The sequence below is a fragment of the Protopterus annectens genome, chromosome 6.part0, assembly GCF_019279795.1.
Source record: "Protopterus annectens isolate FY-2018-M chromosome 6.part0, PAN1.0, whole genome shotgun sequence".
Lineage (NCBI taxonomy): Eukaryota > Metazoa > Chordata > Ceratodontiformes > Protopteridae > Protopterus > Protopterus annectens.
In genome coordinates, this window is record NC_056737.1 from 707837630 (window position 1) to 707859491 (window position 21862).

At 39.6% G+C, this 21862-nt stretch overlaps 1 protein-coding gene across 1 annotated transcript in view; it reads left to right on the forward strand.

Moving 5' to 3' along the window:
• The first annotated feature begins 1722 nt into the window (after nucleotides 1-1722).
• The window catches only part of SGPP1 (sphingosine-1-phosphate phosphatase 1), a 178207-nt gene continuing 158067 nt past the window's right edge, over nucleotides 1723-21862 (forward strand). Inside the window, exon 1 of the mRNA XM_044074392.1 lies at nucleotides 1723-3013. Coding sequence (XP_043930327.1) covers nucleotides 2240-3013 — 774 coding nt within the window. The 5' untranslated portion in view covers nucleotides 1723-2239. The remainder of the gene's footprint in view (nucleotides 3014-21862) is intronic.

Below are 21862 nucleotides of genomic sequence, written 5' to 3' on the forward strand. Positions count from 1 at the left end.
CAGCCCTAACAAACACCGGAGGTTCCAACCCTTGGCAAGATTCGAAGAGAGAACCCAGAACCTCCTCCCTGACAAATATCCATGGAATTTTTCAAGGACCCTCTGAGATATTCAACAGTGGTTGCTCCTTGACGATCAGAGCAGATGCCTGCAAAGCCTCAGAGGATGTGAAAAAAGACAGACCCATGCTAGCCTATCGAACAACCTACAGACCTATTACCTGCTTTGAGAGGGATGTCTGGTGAAGGCTGGACAGCTAAAGAATCTGGCCGAGACTTCTTGGCCTTCTTCTTACCAAGCTGGTGTATCTCAGTATGAAAGGATTCCGTTATGGTGTCCTAGGTTGTTTAAGCCATTGGTTTTCAAGATAAATGGCTTCTCTGAGTGTCTCAGGCACAAATGCCTTACAGATACTACAAGAGGTATGGTCGTGGGAAGCACCCAAACGAAAAAAAAGACTGTTCGTGACTATCCTTATGAGGAATATGCCTCCCACACTGACATTTTCCCCTCTTGGATGACACAAACTCTAGGTAGTAATAAAAAATACAATACCAAGAAGCAAACCTTTTAAAAATAAAAGAAAAAAATGACCCCAATAAGCCACTTATCTGGCGTTCGAAAAGGTCAAAACAGCAACAAAATGTTCAAACCAACTGGCAACAATGGAGTTTGAATTGATGACAAACGGCGTTCTGGGTACTAGTTGTGTCTTTATGCCCTACATTCTGTACGAGGAGCATAAAAGTGACATACAGAACAAATAAGATATTTTGCAAGCTTTATCACACTGGCCGAGCGACAGGCTGTCCAGGACAGGACACCCCTTCTTTCAAGAATACTGCAACAGTGATACAGAAGAACATCCATTATACCAACTCTCAACTACTCTCAACTGTCTAACTTTTCACAGAAAGTCCAGGTTTTTACCTCATATTTGGTCTGTTTTTCATAAAATGTGTGACTTTCTGGCAAATCAGTGAGGATTGAAGTCAGTAAATGATGACAGACATATTTTCAGACGGCATGCCCTTTAGAAAATGCATGCTAATGCAAATCCTGTTATTCTATGAACAAAGTGTATTTGAACATTTAAAGTCTGTCCCTATTTGTGGGCCTTTGCCCCCCCCCCCCCTTCCCTTCTTTTCGGCTCTGTCCAGATTTCTTGTGCTAAGAGGTTGAGAGGTATGCTCCAAACACACACATATATACACACGCACTTTGAAGTCTCCAGCCACCATTGCAGTTTGTGTTCCCCAAATCATAAATTATAGAATACCCGCAGGTTACGCAGGCATTTCCTGTAAGGCTCAGAACCAGTCTGCTCTTTTCAAACAGTAGGTGCTAAACAAAATAAAACCGGTGGAAAATATGTAGTAAGTGATTCTAGACAGAGTTCGTCTAAGATTTTGGCCACGCGCCCTGAAATACTGACATATAGCTAAAAATAATGAATCACTGGGAAAGACCCAGTGATATCCCCGTCCTTCTTCTGGCAATTTAAGATAAGCCGGGCCCATCACGTCTGTCTCACTGGTACGCATAAAGTAAAACAAGTCCTCAAATGAGTCACAAAGTATAACGAGATCATTGGATTTCAATGAAATAAGTCAGTATGTGTCTGCGATCTGTCACTCAGATACAGAGCACCTATCAAAAATCACACTGTTATATACGGAAAGCATATTAACCGCCTGGTTAGTAGTACTAACTTTCCTTAGGCTGCTGTTCGTTCGTCAGCAGCACATTAAACACGAAACTACATTGCCTATTAATACTACTACTTTTGGGACTCAACTGAAACGTGCCTGAGAACAAACGCCACCTACTCGAATGGGCAGAACCCAAAAAAGAACGTATATAAAATAAAACAACTTAATTACAGCACACTTAAAATCCTCTATCTCCTTTCCAATATTTGTAGACGTGCGCGCCCATCAACTTCCTGACTGTCGTGCTCGTTCCAGATACCGTCAGCAACACCTCCCCGCCCATCCAAACCCCATAGAAAAGAGATTACAGAGGGAGTGTAGTGATTGCTGCAATTGAGATGGGAAATCCTATTAGAGAACAGTGAATTAGACAAGGAGGTGAATGTAAGGAATTTTAAAGTTTTTAAACCCATTGTCAACTACACAATTCTTTGAATCCGGAAGCAGGTTTTGTTTAGGCACCGTCGGAGGTGCGAATTACAGATACTCACTTCTGAGTGAAGCCTGGAATCGCTTTTATTAAGAAAATGAAAATTATAGAGAAATTTGTGCAGGTGTGTAATTATTTGCAGGATCCTTACAAAGTGTCATGGTTTCAGCAAATCTGCGGTGTGGAAACAGCCTCGCTGAGAGGGGATCAGGATGAACATGAACAACACCTTTGCAACGGTATTAATCGGTTCATTGAGAAGGGAAAGCAAGAAGAGGAAGACGGGCCCATCGTCAGACACCGACCAAGTATAAAGAGTGACATTGCGAAAAGCTTAAGTAGTAAAAACGGAGTGATTAATGTGTGTGATCATATGAAGAGCTGCGCAGGGGACAGTGGTTCTGACTTGAGGAAGAGTACAGCTGATAACCACAGCTTTGGTTCAGAAACTCTCGGTAAAGGTCCAGAACAGTCTGACGGATTGACAGTAGATGAAAAAATGAAGCCCTTACGCAGGAATTCTCTAACGGAAGAAGATGGACAGGCATTCTCAATTAAATGCAAGACCCTCTATTTTCTTTTTACGTTGGGCACTGAGCTTGGCAATGAACTGTTTTACATATCATTTTTCCCTTTCTGGATTTGGAACGTTGATGCCTACGTGGCCAGGAGGATAATATTGATTTGGGTCTGGGTGATGTACTTGGGACAGTGCACTAAAGACATCTTACGATGGCCACGTCCCCCCTCTCCACCTGTGGTTAAAGTGGAGGTCTTCTATAACTCGGAGTATAGTATGCCTTCTACACACGCGATGTCTGGGACTGCTATCCCAATCTCCTTGCTGCTACTCACTTATGGCAGGTGGCAGGTAGTACACTTTTTCTATTTCTTAAGATGACCATGTTATTGTTTTAGTGATATGTATTGTAGGTTTCTTTCAAGTTTGAGCTTACGGCAGGAATACGTTGCCACATATTAATGAATTACTGATTGAAAACTTGTCTGCTGTTTCCGTCTTTTGTGTGCCATGAAAGCAATGCAATATGTAAAACTTTTTATAGTACTATAATTAATTATAATTTAAGAAATGAATCAAGATGCAGAACCGGAACAGAAGCTATTGTAGCCTTAGTTCTGATGCTGTCAGGTAGATGAGCTAAGTTGCACAGATATTTGATGTCATCACAATCCCGTGATAGCGTAGAAACACAGCCTTTGCCGTGCTTCCTATGTCTGTGCAGTCCTATGCAGGTTAACGCATGAACATTCTTTTGAATACCTGTAAAATCACTTGTATGATCATTATCACGTGGACATTTTCATACTATTTTACTTGCTGTTGTGAGTAGTATTCTGCACGCTCTTACTTTACATAAAATAAAGCAACGTTTTGCATGTGGCCAGAGAGCAAGTGCATCTGAACTATGCACGAAGAGGTTAACAACTAGAGTATTTATTCATTGACTGCAACATCAACAATGAAGTTCCAGTACTAGGCTAACAGGTAGTAAGTTAGTTTGTAAGAAAGCTTTTACACTATGGATGCACAGACATGTGGTGCAGACTTTGACAGAAGCTAGCAGAGTACTCTGCAGACAAAATAGTATCTAGTAACACTGCTGGACAGAAACCCCAGTTCATGTATTTCTTGATTTTTACAAGCCTGGAGAGTGCAGCGTTCAAAAAATGTTAAATAAGTAGTACTACTGCAAGATGAAAACATGTTTCACTGTGTGTGTGTGTGTGTGTGTGTGTCTGTGTCTCGCATGCTAAGAAGGTTGAATGCTTAGTACAGCAACAAGTTGCAGGTGCATTTAATCCAGTGGGTGTATCATAGTGTATGTGTACTTGTATGTCAGTATAGCTATGCCATTCATCAGGATTTGCTGTTTATCGTGCTACTTGTGTACATAACTACTGAAGATATGCATAGTACATGGGTGCCATTTGCATACCATTACATGCCCAGTTTGCATAGGTGCCTAAACATTCTCACTGCCATATTTCTTGATACAAACATCTCGGTAACCCCATCATTTAAAATAAAATGCTCTTGTCTTTTATATTGTCTTCTTGCCCTCAGTCCTTGTTAGTTTAGTATCCTTCAGTCATTGCCCCTTGCATATCTGCTATAACTCGCAGTCCTGTATAGGGTCAGGACTTATTGCATTGAGTGTTGCAGTCCTCTTCAAAACTTTGGTCATTGACAGCCTGAGCACTTACACACATCCGTGCTTTTTGCTGTATTGGAACCGCAAGGATGTAATTTGTAATAGCTTGTGCTAGAGAATAAGGCTTCACCTTCCAGTTATGCCTTTTTTTGGTGGCACATGCATTGTGATCATGGTGTGGAAATGAACTTTGGTTACACCTGTATGACCTATGACAAGGATGGGGCCAGGACTTCATATTAATTTACATAGTCCTCTCTATTCCACTGTATAGTCCTCTCTATAGAGACTTGTGTAACACTATGCAGTACTTAAGGTTGTTTGTCTGTTGTCTATTGAGACTTTGATTTCTAAGTTTGACTGAATGACTATGCAAATAAGGGCGTGATGCACTACTTCCATGAAATTATAGCACTTAGAAAGTGTGATGTCTGTGATCATTGTGAGAAGTTATGAGAATGGTCTAGACTGTAGTTAGCACATTTTCTTTTTAAAACCTGGATTTCATGTGTTGATTAGAAAGCAGGAATACTGTTAGAGCTATAATTAAACATTTTGCTGTTCTGTTAGGATAACTGCGGTGGTGGTGCTGCGGTAGCGTTGTCTTCTCATAGCAAGACGTTGTCCCGTTCGATTCTCAGCTAGAGTGTCTTCTGTGTGGAGGCATACGTGAATGGGGCGTGCCTTCGTTGAAGGTTGTGCGTCAGGGCTGGTAACCCGGTACGTAAAAATCCGCTACCAATCATTAGCGGACCGGAGTTCCGCTGTGGCGACCCCTAACTGGGAAAAGCCGAAAGACACAACAACAGCTGTTCTGTTAGGATAACAAATAAGGAATTTCTAGCAGAAATGTCTTTAGTGCTAAGAAGGTACTTGTGCCATCTTTTCTGCTGCTGTGCAGTGGATTCCGATACTGTGCTTTTTATGTAGTTTCAGCTATGCAGTGATCAGATGGGCCTGGAGGCTTTTATGAACAGGAAGAGCAATAGCAAACCAATGACTGGGGAAAGGAACTATAAGGATAGAAGTAGCAGGTATTACATAGAAAAAGAGGCTGTCAGTGTCTGTGGAGAGGGACTTGGTAGGACCATGTAGAAAAACCGTGATTGTGGGAGGACTACAAGGATCATAAAATGTAGCAAGCATGTACAGAAAAAAGCTATTTGCCCTGTGAGGAGGAGGGAGGCATAACTGGCGCATGTTTGTAGTAGCATCTTGTAAACCATGCACATTTGTAGCAGGTCTTGATGCACAATATAAATGGGTATGGATGACTCAAAGAATGATTCAAGGGAGAAATAGTACACACAGTATTAGGTGCAATCTTATTTTGCTTAATTGTATTATAACTAAGGAAGTTTGTGTGGATGTATGTGATCATTAATCCTTCATTTATTTGCTAACTGGTTATGATCCCGTAGGAACAGGAACAGGAGCTTTTCACTGGTCTGCTTAAATGACTTAGAGCCTTGCAGTATGTAGCTGGAGACTGAGGGAATTGAGCCAGGCACTATAGGAGGAAGGTGAGTAGGAGTTCATAGCCTTACCACTTGTACTGCACTTTCAGATTCTAAAATTTCAGACTGGTGATTGTAAAGTCTGGTTACCCTTTCTTCACTTATACTTGTTGATTCTGGGCATGCAGGATGTTTACCTGCATGTTCTCATTTGGCAAAAACCCACAGGAGAAGTCCATACCTTTCACCCTCTTAGAGTGAGAAACCTAGACAAAGCCATGAGTAAAAGTGGGACAAAGGCCCACAAATAGGGACATTTTTTAAGTATTGCTCTTAGAAACATAGAAAGAGAATAACAGGTTTTGCATTAGCATGGATTTTCTGAAGGGTGAAGCCTGAAATGCAAATGTCTATTATTATTTTATAACCGTCTTTAATGATTTACCACTAGTTTGCCAGAAAACTACAATTTTATGAAAAAATGGACCAAAAATATGGACATTGGACATTCGGCGAAAATCTGTACAGTTGAGAGGTATGGCTTATGTTCTGGGTGGGGTATTTCTGTTTTCATTTAAGTGTCTTTCATTTGGGCCTTCTATATTAAGTGTTTTACCAAAGTGCCTAGAGTTGCACATCAGAGGCTAAAAGAGGATTCATGTATGTCCCTTTGTAGATGACTGCTTGATATAAATTCCATGTACAAATACTATTGCCGATCCTTGAAACAGTCTACCTGCAGAAGTCTAATTTACAATCCTCTTAAATGGAAAGAAAAGTTTCCAGGGGTTCTTATAAATGCGGATTTTGCCATGGCTTACTGCACTATTATACACTGCTGCAATGAGTAACTTTTTTTTTTTTTGTTGTACAGCAGTCCTCTCTGATATTGGATAAGGAAAACGGGTGGAGTAAACAGCTGTTTAGAAGCATACTTGCTTTTGTCCTTGGAAAATTCTTTTAGTAGTACAATAATGGAAAAAAAGACGCAGCAGTAGCACTAATGAAAAGCATAAGGCAAGCATAATGTAAATCTGTGATTTGGTAAAGTGCTTCACATTTTTTTGCTAACGGTTTCTGTTGAAATGTCCTTAGATCTGTGTTAAGTACACTTAATATTCTGGATTATAGATTTCAGAAGCAGTCTGCACACAAAGTACAGAAAATGCAGTTATGGAGGCAATATATTTGCATGTTGCAGAAAAGATGACGGTGATGATAATAAAATTCAGTGGAAGAATATTCTGAAATGGGGAGGGTGCATTGAGAGCAAGATCACATTTGCTGAAGTTCATGGCTGCCTGCATCTTCCTGACAAAAGAAACAGTGCACACCCTAGTGGATTGTTTGGAGGATGGGGCATGCATGATAGGTTCAGCTACAGAACGAACTAAATGTGCATGTAACAGACCTAACAAAACTGCCATAAGCAGTAGACACAGAGACCGTGACATGCTAAATTATTTGCCACTGAGCAAGTACCACACACAAGGTGTTATTTACCACAAGAGTTATGGAATCCTCAGTAGTGTCCAGGAGCTTGTTGCGCTGTTTGACCCTGTGCAAAGGTTGTAGGGGACAGGTAGTTGTATGACTCCTCCAGTTGTGGAAAGTTAATGACTCTGTATAGTATTTGTTAAATGACTGTGTCATGCTGTGCAGTCGAACTGCTGACTATAATTTGATTGGATGACTGGCCTAAAGCTCTAATACTCATCATAAAATGAAATAAAATTGTGATTGATTTGTACATTTAGTGCACGCTATCCAGACAGTGCAGGCCTTGACCAGTACTAATTCTGCTCTGGGCACTATCTTTTATATTTTTGCTGGAAGTATTCCAGAGAAGACCCACTTGTGTACGAAAGCTCAGCTGGGTGGAAGAACAGCATGACTGTGAGATATAGCAAAACAAAGTCCCATTTTGGAGATGTTATCCTCTATCAGTTTAGCTGAGTGGAGTGATAGTGGAACTCGGAAGACCATCACTGAAAGTGTACATTGAAGAGAGGACCTTCATAGACGAGTTACAGGGGGAGAGACTACAACAGATTTCTAAATCATTGAAGCTGTAACTGTAAAGTGCAGTTTCCTTTATAGATGGAGGAATCTGCAAAATACCATACTGAATCATCTCAGAAGCCACAGAAAGACAAATGTATTTAACAAGAAAGCATACACTTTCATGTTAAAACACTTCTGATGCAAAATATTAGTATAAATGAGAACTGGAGTTTGTCTTTTTGTGGCTTCTGAGCTTATGTGTTCTCTATTTTGATTGTTGTTCTTTTGAGCTAAGACTTGACTGTTTAATTTATATTTGGCTGTTCTTTTTTTTTTTGTTGAAAATTGGTAAAAGAAAGGTCCTCTGTCACTGAAATTTCCACGAAAAGTACTTGTACCTGAGGGATAGGTGACTTAGATGGGTAGAGGGACAACTGTGACCAACAGAGCTGGGTGTCTTCTGACTCTAGTGTACTAGTGTACTCCTGTCGCAGTTTAACCGGCTAGTTTTGTTTCAGAATGCTTAAAGAATTTCAAGCTTAACCTTCCCCAAGACTACCTTTATGCCACTCGGTAAGAAGTATACCAATGCATTCAGACTTGTTTTGTGCTGTAAGCTGTGTTGTGTTGCTAGGTTTTTGATTTTGTGACCCTGGTGCCAAGAGCATTGTTTTTAATTAACACACTGTTGTTAAATACTAATTGTGACAAGCAAAAGAGCCATTATGCACTTTGAAAACTAAAAATAACCTTTTCTGAAATGTTGCCTTGGATTTAGTATTTAGTTTAGGAGGTATGGTGCCTACCCCCCTGCTCATGAGCTGAGACAGCTTTTCAAAACATTTGCTCATGAGCTGAGACAGCTTTTCAAAACATTTCCATTCAACAGACAGTTTGGTTACTTAGGGCGGCCACGGTGGTGCAGTGGTTAGCTCACAGCAAGAGGCTCTCCGATTCGATTCTCTGCTGAGGTGCCTTCTGTGCGGAGTCTGCATGTTCTCCCTGTGGTTGTGTGGGGTTCCTCCCACATCCTAAAGACATGCTGTAGGTGGATTGGACACTCTAAATTGGCCCTAGGTGTGAGTGCGTGTGTATGCCTTCTGTGAAACGTTGGGCACCGGGCTGGCAACTCGACATCGTAAAACTCCACTGCCAATCATGAGCGGACAGATGATCCACTGTGGCGACCCCTAACCAGGAAAAGTCAAAAGAAGAAGACAGTTTGATTACTTGCTTATTGTGAAGTCAGAATTCACTCAACTGCATATCACTTGGTTTTAATGAATTTCCAGCGTGTTTTACTTCCATTTAACACTTGAAGATGTTTTGTGTTTTATGCAAGGGTGCTACGACCTGTGACCTATGACCCTGCTTCTCCGACATTTGCTGGTGTTATTGTTTTCTTCTCCATTTCCCTCACTGATTACTTGAGTTGTAGTCAACCAGATAGATCTGCTTTTCTCTTACTGTTACTGATGTAGTAAAACTCTGCGGGTTTGACTTACATGACTGATCAGCTAGGTGGTATACAACAGAGCATAGGGAGCAACATTTAATTGGGGTTGCCCTTGATCTGTTACAGATTTCCATTTCATTTTTCTTTCTCTTAAAGAATATTTGTAGGTGGTAGTACCAGTCATTACTGCAAAAGAATATTTGTAGGTGGTAGTACCAGTCATTACTGCAAAAGATACCCCCTCTTCTAGCTGTAGGGTATTTGCTGTATTTCTGCTTGTATTTTTCTTAGCTTGGTAATTGGCTTTCTCAATAGGCTTGCAAGTCATTGTACCCATGATGCTTCAGACAAAACTCAGCATTTTTATCTTTGCAAGCTGTGAAGAATTAGAGCAACTGTCCTGATTCCGTCTTTTTGGTGAGATCAAAGCCACCCAGGCATTTAGACAGTTTAACCTTTGGCCACAGCATTGAACCCTGTACTTACCTCCAGTGAGCATCAGGAGCCATTGATGAACATCCCTCTGCTTTGGCAATACACTTTGTCCTTCTCACTGTTCCCGTACACCTTAACAACATTCAGTTAGTTAGCTGCTGCTACAGGTTTGGGCCAACAAAATAAATTATCTGCCTTCTTGCATCAAACTACCTGCTGTGTGTAATAAGCAGTGTTCTTTCCACGTCAGTACAGGGCCACTGCAGCTAGTGTTCCTGCATTTTATGCACCAAATATCTTGCACTGTATGATTTTGGAACTCTCTGTAATTAGTGGTGGAACTAGTTCTCTTCCAAAAACCTTTGTACAAGGTATTTAATTTGTCACTTAACAGGCCCCTCCCATAACTATACGTGTGTTTGTATGTGCTGATGTGTGCAAATATCTTACCTTAATATATGTTTAGATATTTGTGTGTGGACATGTATGCATGAAAATGTATACACGTACGTGTATGTATATGGGTTTATATGCATGGTTACATGTGTCTGTTTACACACAGACACATACAAGTCTTTTTAAATCGAATATAATGGTGGAATGTCGTTTTGTACACCACTACCACCATCATGATCAAGACACGTTGTAAGGGTCACTCAGTGGCAGATGTAGTCTTAGTACTTCACTCGTATCCAAGTTTCTGACTCTCATTTTTAGGATGATAGTTCAGCTGGCAAGCATAAAGTTCTCATAAGCTAATAAATTTTGTGACTAATTTGAATGCCATCTTCTCTTGGCTAGTTTACAAAGAATAAGAACAAACTTCAACTTTCCAACCACTCCATTGTCTGTTAATGATCTGAATTATGCAGTAAACTTGTTTGTAATAGTACAAAGGTACAGCTTTCAATATTGGTACAGATAATAGTACAAAGGTACAGCTTTCAATATTGGTACAGATAATGGCACTTAAGTCCAGAAACAGAAGAAAAAAATATGGGTCTAAAAAGTGTAACTCTGTCAGTGATGTGAAGCTGTTTTGTGTATCTACTAACAATCTGAGTGAGAAGCTCCTTGAACTGGTTTAGCTGATGAGGGAAGCCTAGAAATTACTGCAGTCACAGAACCGTGACAGACCGAAGCCAAGTTAGGTCATGACCCCCCCCCTCCCATATATTATACAGAAAGGACAGTAAAGGAGTACGAGGGGGTCTTTCTGTCTTAATGAGAGAACAAATTAATGTAGTAGAGGTAATGAGTCACCTGCAAGGGGAGGGAAGTGCTGTGAATTGCCACTGAGACAGAGAGGAGCACAGAGCTTTGATTAGGAGTACCAGTTTATAGATCCTCACCCAAACAGGAAAGAAGGTACAGGAAACTGTAATATGACACACTAGGAAAGGTAAAACAGAGTACCTGTTGGTGGAGAAATAACAATTCTGCACCCCCCCAATAAAAATGCACAAACATCACTTTGAGTTTTGGATAATTTATTTACACTTTCTGGGCTTAATGGTGCCCTTTCAGATATATTCATTATTTCATGATCCATTTTAGATTCATTAATTAAATAAAAATTACAGAAAACTTTAAAATTATATTTTGTAAAACTCAGAAATAAATGTGTGCAAGCATGCTTCGTTTACATTACATTGTGAATGAAGTAGTTGAACTGTAATCTGACAAAACAAACTGGTCAGAGCTTTAGCTAGACAAAACAAATGCTAAAAAGGGCTTTTTTGTAGAGTGGTAAGCCATCCTCCAACACTCCCATATAAATCCAGGCTAGTGTGCAGCTAGACAGCACCAGGAGTGATTGTGCACTTGTAAGGATTTCTGTGAGAAAATCAATTGTGATGTTCATCACTGAGGATCTGAAATAAAGTTTAAACTCCTCCACTTTGTCCTTGACCACACATAGGGAAACCATGCCATAGTTCTCTGCCACATCCTTGCATATGTACATCATGGTTGCTTGTACTTGTCTATCTGCAGCACACACACCCCCCCCACTACTGTGTGAAGTTCAACTCCACAGCAGCACCCCCCCACTACTATGTGAAGTTCAACTCCACAGATGCTACCAGGAAGATTTTACCCAGCTATGATATCTAGCCAAGCAAGCCATCAAACTGTGTCAGTCAATGATAAATCATCAATATTCATTGAAGTACAACCCCAGAACCCCGGAATGTTTTTGAAAGAAGTTTCCACAAACCCAGCACTCCACCCATTCCTACTTGATTGCCCCTCATTTTCTCCACCACTTTAGTGCTGTTCCTCCAGTCAACAGCACTTTCACACTCCCTCTAACAATGCCTCACCTCCCAAAGTTCTTGCTGTACTTCACTTTGGACATGTCATAGCTAAAGACATTACTCCTGTCCTAGAAATGAATAAATGGAAAGTCCTCCTGGCATTGATGTCCTCTTCACCTGGTTTATTTTTCACTGCTGTCACTACATCTTCACTCCCCTCCTCAATATTTACAGTCTTTGCTAATCAAGCAATATAATGCCAGGCATATAGAAGACCGCTACTGTCAAACTTCTGTCCAAAAAAAAAAACACTCCCTCTCATTATTGCCCCATTTCCACACTTACCACTTTGTCCTATTTCCGTACTTACCACATTATGCAAAATTCTAGAAAAAAAGGTTTATTCCCAGCTGTCTGAATACATCAATATTAACCTTTCACAAAAGTAATGCAGGTTCTGGTCAGAACTATGCATGATTACTGGAGCAGTTTATTGGTCTTACCAGGGCATTTGATCTTGTCAACCACACTACCCAGGCTTAACACCTGATTGAAATTGGTATCAGTAGGAATTCCTTGGTTCCAAAATTATTCTAGTATTTGCCACTTTACTGTGAATTTTAATTCTACCTACTTGTATAAATGTTCCTGACTACTGTCATTCCACAGGCTCCATTTTTCCCCCCTCCCCACTATTTTCTGTATACATTAATGTTCCACTAGATCTACCTCACCTACCGCTCTTAATATAGACCGATGATGTGCTCTTTTTACCTTACTAACTATTCTCGCCACTCTCTCTAACTAGACTTCCAAAATGACTTTGTCTCTGTCATCCAGTGTGTCAGCAATAAACACCTTATACTTATGTCCAGCAAAACAAAAAAATATATTATTTGATACCACACAAAAACTCAGTGTAATTCATGACTCCTTCATAATCTGGAATCATCTGAATACCCTATTAGAGTATGTCAACTCTTTCAAGTACCTTAGACATTGCTGTCATCCACCAACTACACCTCTTCACCTGAGAAATACATGCAAAAAGATCAGTTCACTTCTTTTCCAGTCAAACACAATTTTCCCTATTTCTTTCATACTCTACCACGTCAGCTATAAGCAGGGGTATATTGCTTTCACAGCCAACATTCACTGCAACTTCCAAAAAAAGGACACATCAACTATCTGATCTATCATGAAAAAAATCTGCTTCTTTATTTCCCGTACCTCTAAACATGAACAGTATTGCACTGTTATGAAATAAGTTAAATGTCTCAGTAAAGCAAAGAGTTTGCTTGTTGCTAGGCTTACAGTTCAAATTCCTTGATGAACAAATACGTCCATTCTTAACATCTGAATTGATTAGAGATATGGCACCCTATAACCTTAGAAACATCAGACACTTAAGCTCTCTGCTACAAACCCCACTATCTAAATTGCACTTCTAGACCATTTGTTCTGTGTCATAGGCCCTAAACTTTGGGATTCCCTTCCCTCTCATATCAAAGACTTCACCTTTTATTCCATGTTCTGTTTCCTCCTGAAAACTCAACTTATGCAGGATGCTAAATGCATCTGCAATCTCTCTGGCCACATAACCTAATCCCCCTAATATATTATCTCCGCTTCTTGTCACTCTCCTAAGCTCTGCATGTCCCATTACTGATCATATCGCAGCATTTTTCTCCTGCAGCGGTTACTGCCTGTCTGACATACCAATAGTTGACACAGCATCCCATTACAGTTTCACAGTATGCTTTTTAAGTTTCTTTACATTTACTTCTCCTGCCTGGAAATCCCTTATTTACGCTCGTCTTAGCTCCCCATAATACTTTGTTCCATTTAATATGTATCAGCGCATGATATCGCACATTAACAATGCTTCTTCTCTGTATATAGTCTGCATACACTGTATATGGTATTTAGTGACTGAACGAAGTTTTACTCTAGCTCTCTGTTGAAACGTATGCTTCTCAGATTTTATATATTTTTGCCTTTCTCTGGTCTGAGACTGAAAAGGGTCAATATTGATCAGTATTGTACTGATGACTAATAACATCTGTCAGTAAATACTTACATACATACTCTTCAAAACTGTTTCTGAACTCCAAACTCCCCACTCTCCAATACATACATACATACTCTTCAAAGCTGTTTCTGAACTCCAAACTCCCCACTGTCCAATACTTGCATACATACTCTTAAAGCTGTTTCTGAACTCCAAACTCCCCACTGTCCTGTCTACAATGTTTTTAAACCCAGTGACCCATTAATCCTCATTTCCTTTTCTCTTGAGTACCTCGGACAAATCCACTACCGGTCATTTTGCATTCCATACATTTCTAATGCACAAAGAATCATGGGTCTTTTGCCTAATGTACTTCACATTCTGTTCCCTTAATTGTAATGGTCCCTGCATAGTCGTGGCACAGTAATACGCCATAATGTTTCTGTATCACCTTGCTCCTAGTCAGATATATTTATTTACTGTTCACCCTCTTCTTTTCTTAAATGTCAGCAATTACTTTTCTAATGCCATTTCCCAAGTTTTAATTTCTATGACCATGATTGCTGTTAATATAATTGAACTGTTAGATTGGACCTTGTGTGTATGCTGCATTTGCCCCTACAAGATGATAGGGAGTGTCTGTTTTTATGAATGGCACATGAGAGTGTTTAGTATACAGTGTGTAATGTGCCTTTCTATGCTGCAGAATTTCCCAATGGCTGTGTTGCATTTCGGGCATTAAAGTGTAACTTAAGAAGGCAGGGAAGGGTCAGTTAATAGAATATGTGACAAACACATACATCTTTAACTGTGTGATCCCTGCGGCACTCTGCATCATCTTCATCATGTCGAACCTCAGTTCATATGGAATGCTGTTCATTAGGCTTGACAGCAGAGTCCGTTCCAAGTAAAATATCTAATGTTAGATTTTGGTATAACGATGAGGACGTTTTTGTTGAATTCAGCACAAACTTGTAACTTTCTCAGTAATATTTTTCAGCTAAATTGTCTGAATACTTATCGTAGGAAGTTGCACATCATGATGTCAGAAGTGTCTTTAACCATTTACATTTTAAAAGTTGATTGATATAGTATTTATTTATTTATTTATTTGCAGTTGGTTTACCAGGATAGTCCATTGGGCCTAAAAGAACCCATTTTCAATGGAGTCCTGGGGAGAAAAGCTCCAAAAAAAAAAAAAAAAGTAGCTAATCATCAAACCCTCCACTTTGAATAACCCTACTCCTCCTCATGGGTGATAGCCAGTTGAAAGAGCCGTCATGCATGCAGCCAGGTTTGTCCTAACCCCTTGCTCAAATTCAGTAGTAGCTATTTGAAATTATATTTGGTGTGCAGTATAAAGAGATAAACCCTGTCTATAGTCCAGGTGACCAAGGTTTGGTTTGCGGCTTTTGCACTAGAAGTGATGGCCAATTTTCGAGAAGAATTAAGGGACAATGCCTGCTTGTCTGTCTTTGGATGAGAGTGATGATATGAATGACTGGGAGTACATGGCACATGCAGGTTCGTCACTGGAGAAGGGGAAAATGGTTTGCAGTGCTTTCCTAGTAGAGGGCAGGGTAGTCATGCAAGCTGGCTTACATTCCTAATGCAAGACCCAACTACTGGGGTATTGTAAACTGAATTTGAGCAAGGGGTTAGGACAAACCTGGCTGCATGCATGACGGCTCTTTCAACTGGCTATCACCCATGAGGAGGAGTAGGGTTATTCAAAGTGGAGGGTTTGATGATTAGAAGGTGGTTGGAAAAAATAGATATATTTGAAACTTCATTTTTGTGACCCTTGTGCTGTGACAGTAATATAGTTCTTGGTGGTGGTAGTGGGGATTGCATAGATGCAGCATTGAAGATTTTGGTTCAGACTGTTAAGAAGTATTGAAGTTGTGGTTGTTTGGTTCATAGTCCCATGGAAAATAATAGATTAAAAAAAGCAATTTCATTAGTAAGCAGCTTGCTGCTTCGAGAATGGAGTTCAGTACACTAGGGCAACAGACCTTTGTCATTAGTAAGCAGCTTGCTACTTGGAGAATGGACGTCAATGTACTAGGGTAGCAGTCCTTTTCCAACATAAAAAAAAAAGTTTTTGTGATATAAAAAGTTAATTAAGGTCGTTTTATTTATAGGTACAACCTGAATGACAAGAAACAGTGATACTGCGGCAGTTAATTCACATTTTTCCTTCCATGGCAAATAAGTACAGTTAACAGCAGACCACAGCCAGTGCAGAACATGTAATGTGATTTTACAGTTAATGTGTAACATGAGAAGTTGGTACAAGTAGAGAACCCTTACGTAACAGTATGCTACCTGTCAGTAACCTTGAGAGAAAAGGTGTTTGACTGCTTTGTAATGATCATTAATGTAGCCAGTGATGAATATTTATGTAGTATAGTCTGCTATAAATTTCTTATTTTAGGTCTCTCTGCTCAGATGTAGCCCTGAATGGCATTCTCAGAAAATACTAATTTTACTGTAAAGTAATAGAAGTCAGGCAAGATTGCCTCCAGGTAGGACATTTGGTTTAATGATCCAAATTTAATATTGCTGCAGTTTTAAGTGTTATTTTAACTTGAGGTCACTTCCTCCATTCTCCTCAGTCGACTTGTATCTTTCATGCTAAGAAATCTGTTTTGTGTTTGTGTGAAAGGCTGTGTAGGAAGTTGTATTAATGGAGGGGAAGATGTAGAGGGGAAGATGTATAGGTGGAGAGGAAAACATTCAGGAAGTTAAGGACAGTCAAATGGAGGAAGTCAGGGTGGATTAACAAAAAATAGGTACTTGATAATAGGATAGGGACTGATCTGCTGTTATTCTCTCACAAGATGGGAGGAGACATGGAGGCAGTACTCTGTGCCTTTGTTCATTAGACATCTCTGGGCAAACTTTGAAGTCAAAGAGAACGTAATTAATCTAAAAAAAAAAGTAGAACAGGTGCAAGCTAACGTTTTTAAGCAAGTGTTTGTATTTATTTGGCTGATCAGAGAGCCATTGCCAGCACAAATGGAAAAGAGCAAATGGTTAGACAGGGTTTAAGATTTACAGGACATATCATGTAAAAGAGATTGGAGTGCTAGAGGGAAGACAGATTAATGTAACTTACACTAAAGGAGTAGCAGAGACGGTAGCATTGTCTCTGTAAATGCAGAGGAGAGGAAGGAAGCATGGTAAATTAAGAATAATTCGTGCCAGTTCTGTATTGGGACAGACGATTGAGGCCATTCTAAGGGGAGGGAAGAGGATATGTTTAGACAGCCTGAGCTGCTGCACATGTTTTTGACACGTCTTCAACAATGTTGTCAGCCAAACCTGTTTGACTGTAACCAACTTGTTTCCTAAAGCTGTCAATGATTTCATACTTTCAAACCTAACTGCCTTTACACCATTCTAGTTATCTTCAAACATTGCAAACTTTTCACCTGTATGTAAATGAAATGACCATGTTACCTACACCTGTCAGGTTTTTACTTTGTAATTCTCAAGTGAAAATGCCAATGAAACATTTAACTTTCTATTTTTTTTAAGTCGCAAATATTTACTTTGTACTTCTCTAGTGTAAATGTAAATCAAATGACCATTGTACCAATGCTCTCTCAAATGTTTTATATATCGTTAACTGTACTTGTTTGTGGAGCTTTTCTCCCTGGGCCTCCGCTGACCCAGTCGGACTTTCCTGGTCAACAAATGCCAAACAAACAAATAAATAAATAAAATAAAGATGACTAATGGAGATGAACTTAAGGTAGCCTTCTTCATATCATTTCGCTCGTTCCCAGACAGGTAGTGCATATAAAGTTGTAGCATTTTGTGTGACGGAAAATTGATTGCATTGTATTTTGACAGATATTTAAAAGAAGCAGCTATGAAGAGCTTGTAGATTAGCAGTAATTGGGTATTAGCATGATCAGGAGTAGTGTACAATGCTTAATCTGGCAATCCCTGTTCATTAGCACATTTATGTATGTGTCAGGCTAAGACACAAAAGCAAAAAATACTGTGCTTAAAGCATGTAGAGACACGTAGGGCCGAACTCTGGGACAGGGGAATTAAGTAAGTTTGTATGCTAACGTTGCCTCATTTTTGATAGCCCAGGGAAAAAAAAATCATTCTTGGCATTTTAAAATACTTAGAATATCCTTAAGAATGTCAGACAGTGGGAAGGATGTTGGATAATACTGCAAAGGGAAATCTTATCCCAGTGACAGAAGTTACATTTATAACACTTGGGTTGTCCAGCTGTTTTGAAGCCCAGACAAAAATATAAATATTCTAATCTAAGGCAAAGTGCATCATAAAGGTAATGTAGAACTGAGCAATTTAAGTTTATTTAGTTAGTTATTTGCATTTGTTTACAGGGGTGGTCCACTGGGCTGTAATGAGCCCATTTTCACTGGAGGCCCTGGGAGAAAAGCTCCACAAACAACGTACACATAGTATATACAAACAGTTAAGCAATGCAGTCAGGAGAATTTATGAGTATACACAGCAAAGGTAATAAGGTAATATATTTAACAATTGGATGTATTACAGGTGTAATAGCAATTTGACAAAAGTAAAGAGCAGCAAAGGTAAATAGACATTTCATGATTGTTTCTGGCTGAGGGTCATGTTTGTTTATTGTTGTAGTAAATCTGCAGTATATATAGTGATTGGAAAAGGGGGCACATAGCTTCAGAACTGGGTGGAGTATAAGTTGTATGTCTGAGGCTCCGGTCACAGGGGACTGTATGTAAACTGAAGTCAGAAGTACTTAATTGCAACTCTGCCCTTATAGTATGTAGTTGTTGACACTTTAACTTCTGAAAGTCTGGGAAAAGAAGCATAGATAATACGTGGAATGAGACTTTGACACTCAAGATGACTTTGCATTTGGCTGTTGTTCTAGAAATGCTATTTGCTAAACCTTTCTGGTTGCACACGGTCATGTCGTGGTTTTTAAAAGCACAGAGATATACACCTGCTATGGACAGGTGACTTTTTTTGAAGTGTTTTACAGCAGGGTTTTAAAATTAGTATTGGTGCTGGGTACCTTCACAAGCAATTTCTTCAAGGTTTAGCTTGTTAGTTCAGTTACAAAACAAAGTTCTTTCTGCAATTTTGATGTTCATTGTTCAGGTGTAAACATAGCAATTAGAATGTTTGGCTGTACAGTACAGGACTGAGGGTTTCAGGGACAGTTGTCCTGAGGGAGCAGATTTTTTATGTTTTGGAGCATGCATGTTTTACTGTCAGTATTTTCAGTTTGACATTTTTGTGTTGATAGTCAGCAATGTGATGTTTTGCAGCATTGATTATCGTGTTTGTATGTGATTAAAGATCAGTAATAGATTCATTTTCTTTGGTCATCTTATTACAAAAACTTTGCTTGCAAGATAGATGATGATAATGCCCTGCATTTGGCATACTACATTTCTCCCAGGCGGGAAACCATACTCTTGGTGCCATCTTCAGCATTCCCGTAATGCCTAGCCCTTTCAGAATTCTCCAGTTCTTCAAAAAAAAAAAAAAAAAAAGCTTGCACACACAGACCTTGTATTGTCCTACTTGTCGCTACTTCTTTAAATGTTTGCTGATGTGGATGTAAAAGAAAGCTGTTGCAAAACTCTTATTGTTAAGAGGGTTTTTGCACTGTAGATGAATCCTAAGTGAAACTCTTGTTCAGCAGTTACTGCTTTGTACATTTCATATTGATTGGCAGTTTGTTGTATGACTGACTTTGTATTATCACAGTTCATACAGTAGGTGACAAAATATTTTTATTCTTATACTATTACTATGCATCTTCTTTAGAATTTTATAAACTGAATAAAATATTCTTATATTGACACATTTTGCTTGCTTTCTCTTCCGGACTACTGAAAAATAAGAGTACACCAGAATTTGCTGTAGCAAGTGTGATATTTCTCTTTGCATATACTTATTCAAAGGCAGAATTGCATCAGAGCATTCATTATTTGGTATATAAGGAGATATTTCTCATTAAAAAAAAAAAAAAAAAAAAAAAAAAACGTTTCCATTTGTATTCCTGCTGTACTTCAGATATAGAACATTACTAAACCTACAGCTCTGCTTGAACCCACAATTTGAAACCGTTATTTTTGTAGGAATGTCCCAGTAGAGATTTTTGAATTTGAAAGTAGGAATTCCATTAAAACGGTATTCTGTGGCATTTTGGACTACTCAGTTACTTGACAGACAAACTACTGGACAGTGATGAAAAAAATTGTGTGAGAGGACTGTGGTAGCAGTGTCTGCAACTGTGGATTCCATCATGATCTGAACAGCATGTGACACACAGGAGAAGTCATTCGGGCAGCTGGGTCTACTTTACTAGAAGTCTTGTCTAAGAGATGAATGAAGCTGAAAGCAAACAGTTTGCTTTATGCCAAGTGACAACATTACTAGCTGTGCCTGATGCTGTTCTGTAAGGATGTAAAGTCAACCATCATGGATGCTCCCTTTGAGGACACTGCTCCTTTGTCCTGAAATAGCTGTTTATGGGGAAGCATTGTAAGTGAAAAGGCAAACCTTTCCAGTTGTTGGTATGAAATTCCATCCTTCGTAATACACCTTTTCTAGGTTGCAGAGGAGCCAGTAGAGACCACAGCTCCAGTTGGATCAACTAAACCAGCAGTGAGGCAGGCAGCAAGGTCATTAAAAGTCTTACAACCTGTTTACCAACAGAACAGTCCGACATGCTTTGGAGATGAGTAGCACCAGTCCTTACTACCTGGCCAATGTCCCTCAGGAGGTGATCTGCAGAGACTGTCCCACCATGTGTCAGCATGGTGCAAGATCATTACCGATGTGTGGGTCACTGATCTGATTGCCAAAGGATCTCCTTTGGCTTTTCCCCATCTGCAGACCATTTACAGACCCTTCCTGAAACCCTTTAATGACATTTGTTATCCTCTGAAAACAAGTGGTAATGAAGATTGTGCTGATGTCCCCCCCCAGAAATAGCAATCCATCTTTTTCCTAGTGACTGCCTGGTGAAGCCATTAAGTTTACTTGTATTTTTTCTGCTGATGAAAAAAATGAAGATGTTTCCATACCGCTTCTCCAGTGTCACTCTGCTATAATTTCTTCCCCTTTTATCAAGTGGAGTCTGGATATATTGTAATGATAGGTGAGAAACAGCTGTAGACTTTCAGAAGTGACTAAGAGAGGAGAGAAGAGGATCCAGGGCATCCCAGAGGCAGGTTAAGCAACCTGACGTTTGGCCTCCGCTTCAGAGGATGCAAGTTCTCTTGTCCTGCAACCAGTGTACATTTTCACAGATCACCATAGGTGGACTAACCTGGTCAGCAATGCATAAATAAATACATTTTAGGTGAAGACAGCATAACATTTCTGCCTTTTGGAAGGCGCACTACTTGCATAGCTTATGGGTTCTCTTCGCCTTTGCTTTAACCGAAGCAGGTATCTGTTAGGCTGGGTCCGTCACAGATATTTTGCTTCTGTGGCATTATGATAAAGAAATGGAAAGTAATGGAAGAGACTTTGCATAGCCCAGAGTCAAAGATGATCCAAGGTCATTCGCTTGGGAAAATTTGATCTGACCTCCAATATTTTTGTTGCAGGAGCATTCAACACTGATGTCATTGCATTAGAACCATTTGTTTCACCTTTTGAAGTACTTGAACTGTTATAACAGTGAATGTGGTTTTGGTAATCTTCAGTGACTTTCATATTCTTCCAGAATCCTTTTGCTTGGCTATTTCTAATACTATTTTCATTAGATTTCATAACTTGTCTGTAGATCGTAGCTATATTTGAAGAGATGGCTTAATTGCCTTTGTGTTACTGAAATTTTTCTGCAGACACTCTTCTTTGCCCTCATGTGCCTGTTCACCTGATGTTTGTTCTGCTATTTATAGCTAATCCTTTCCCAAATTCCCTTAATC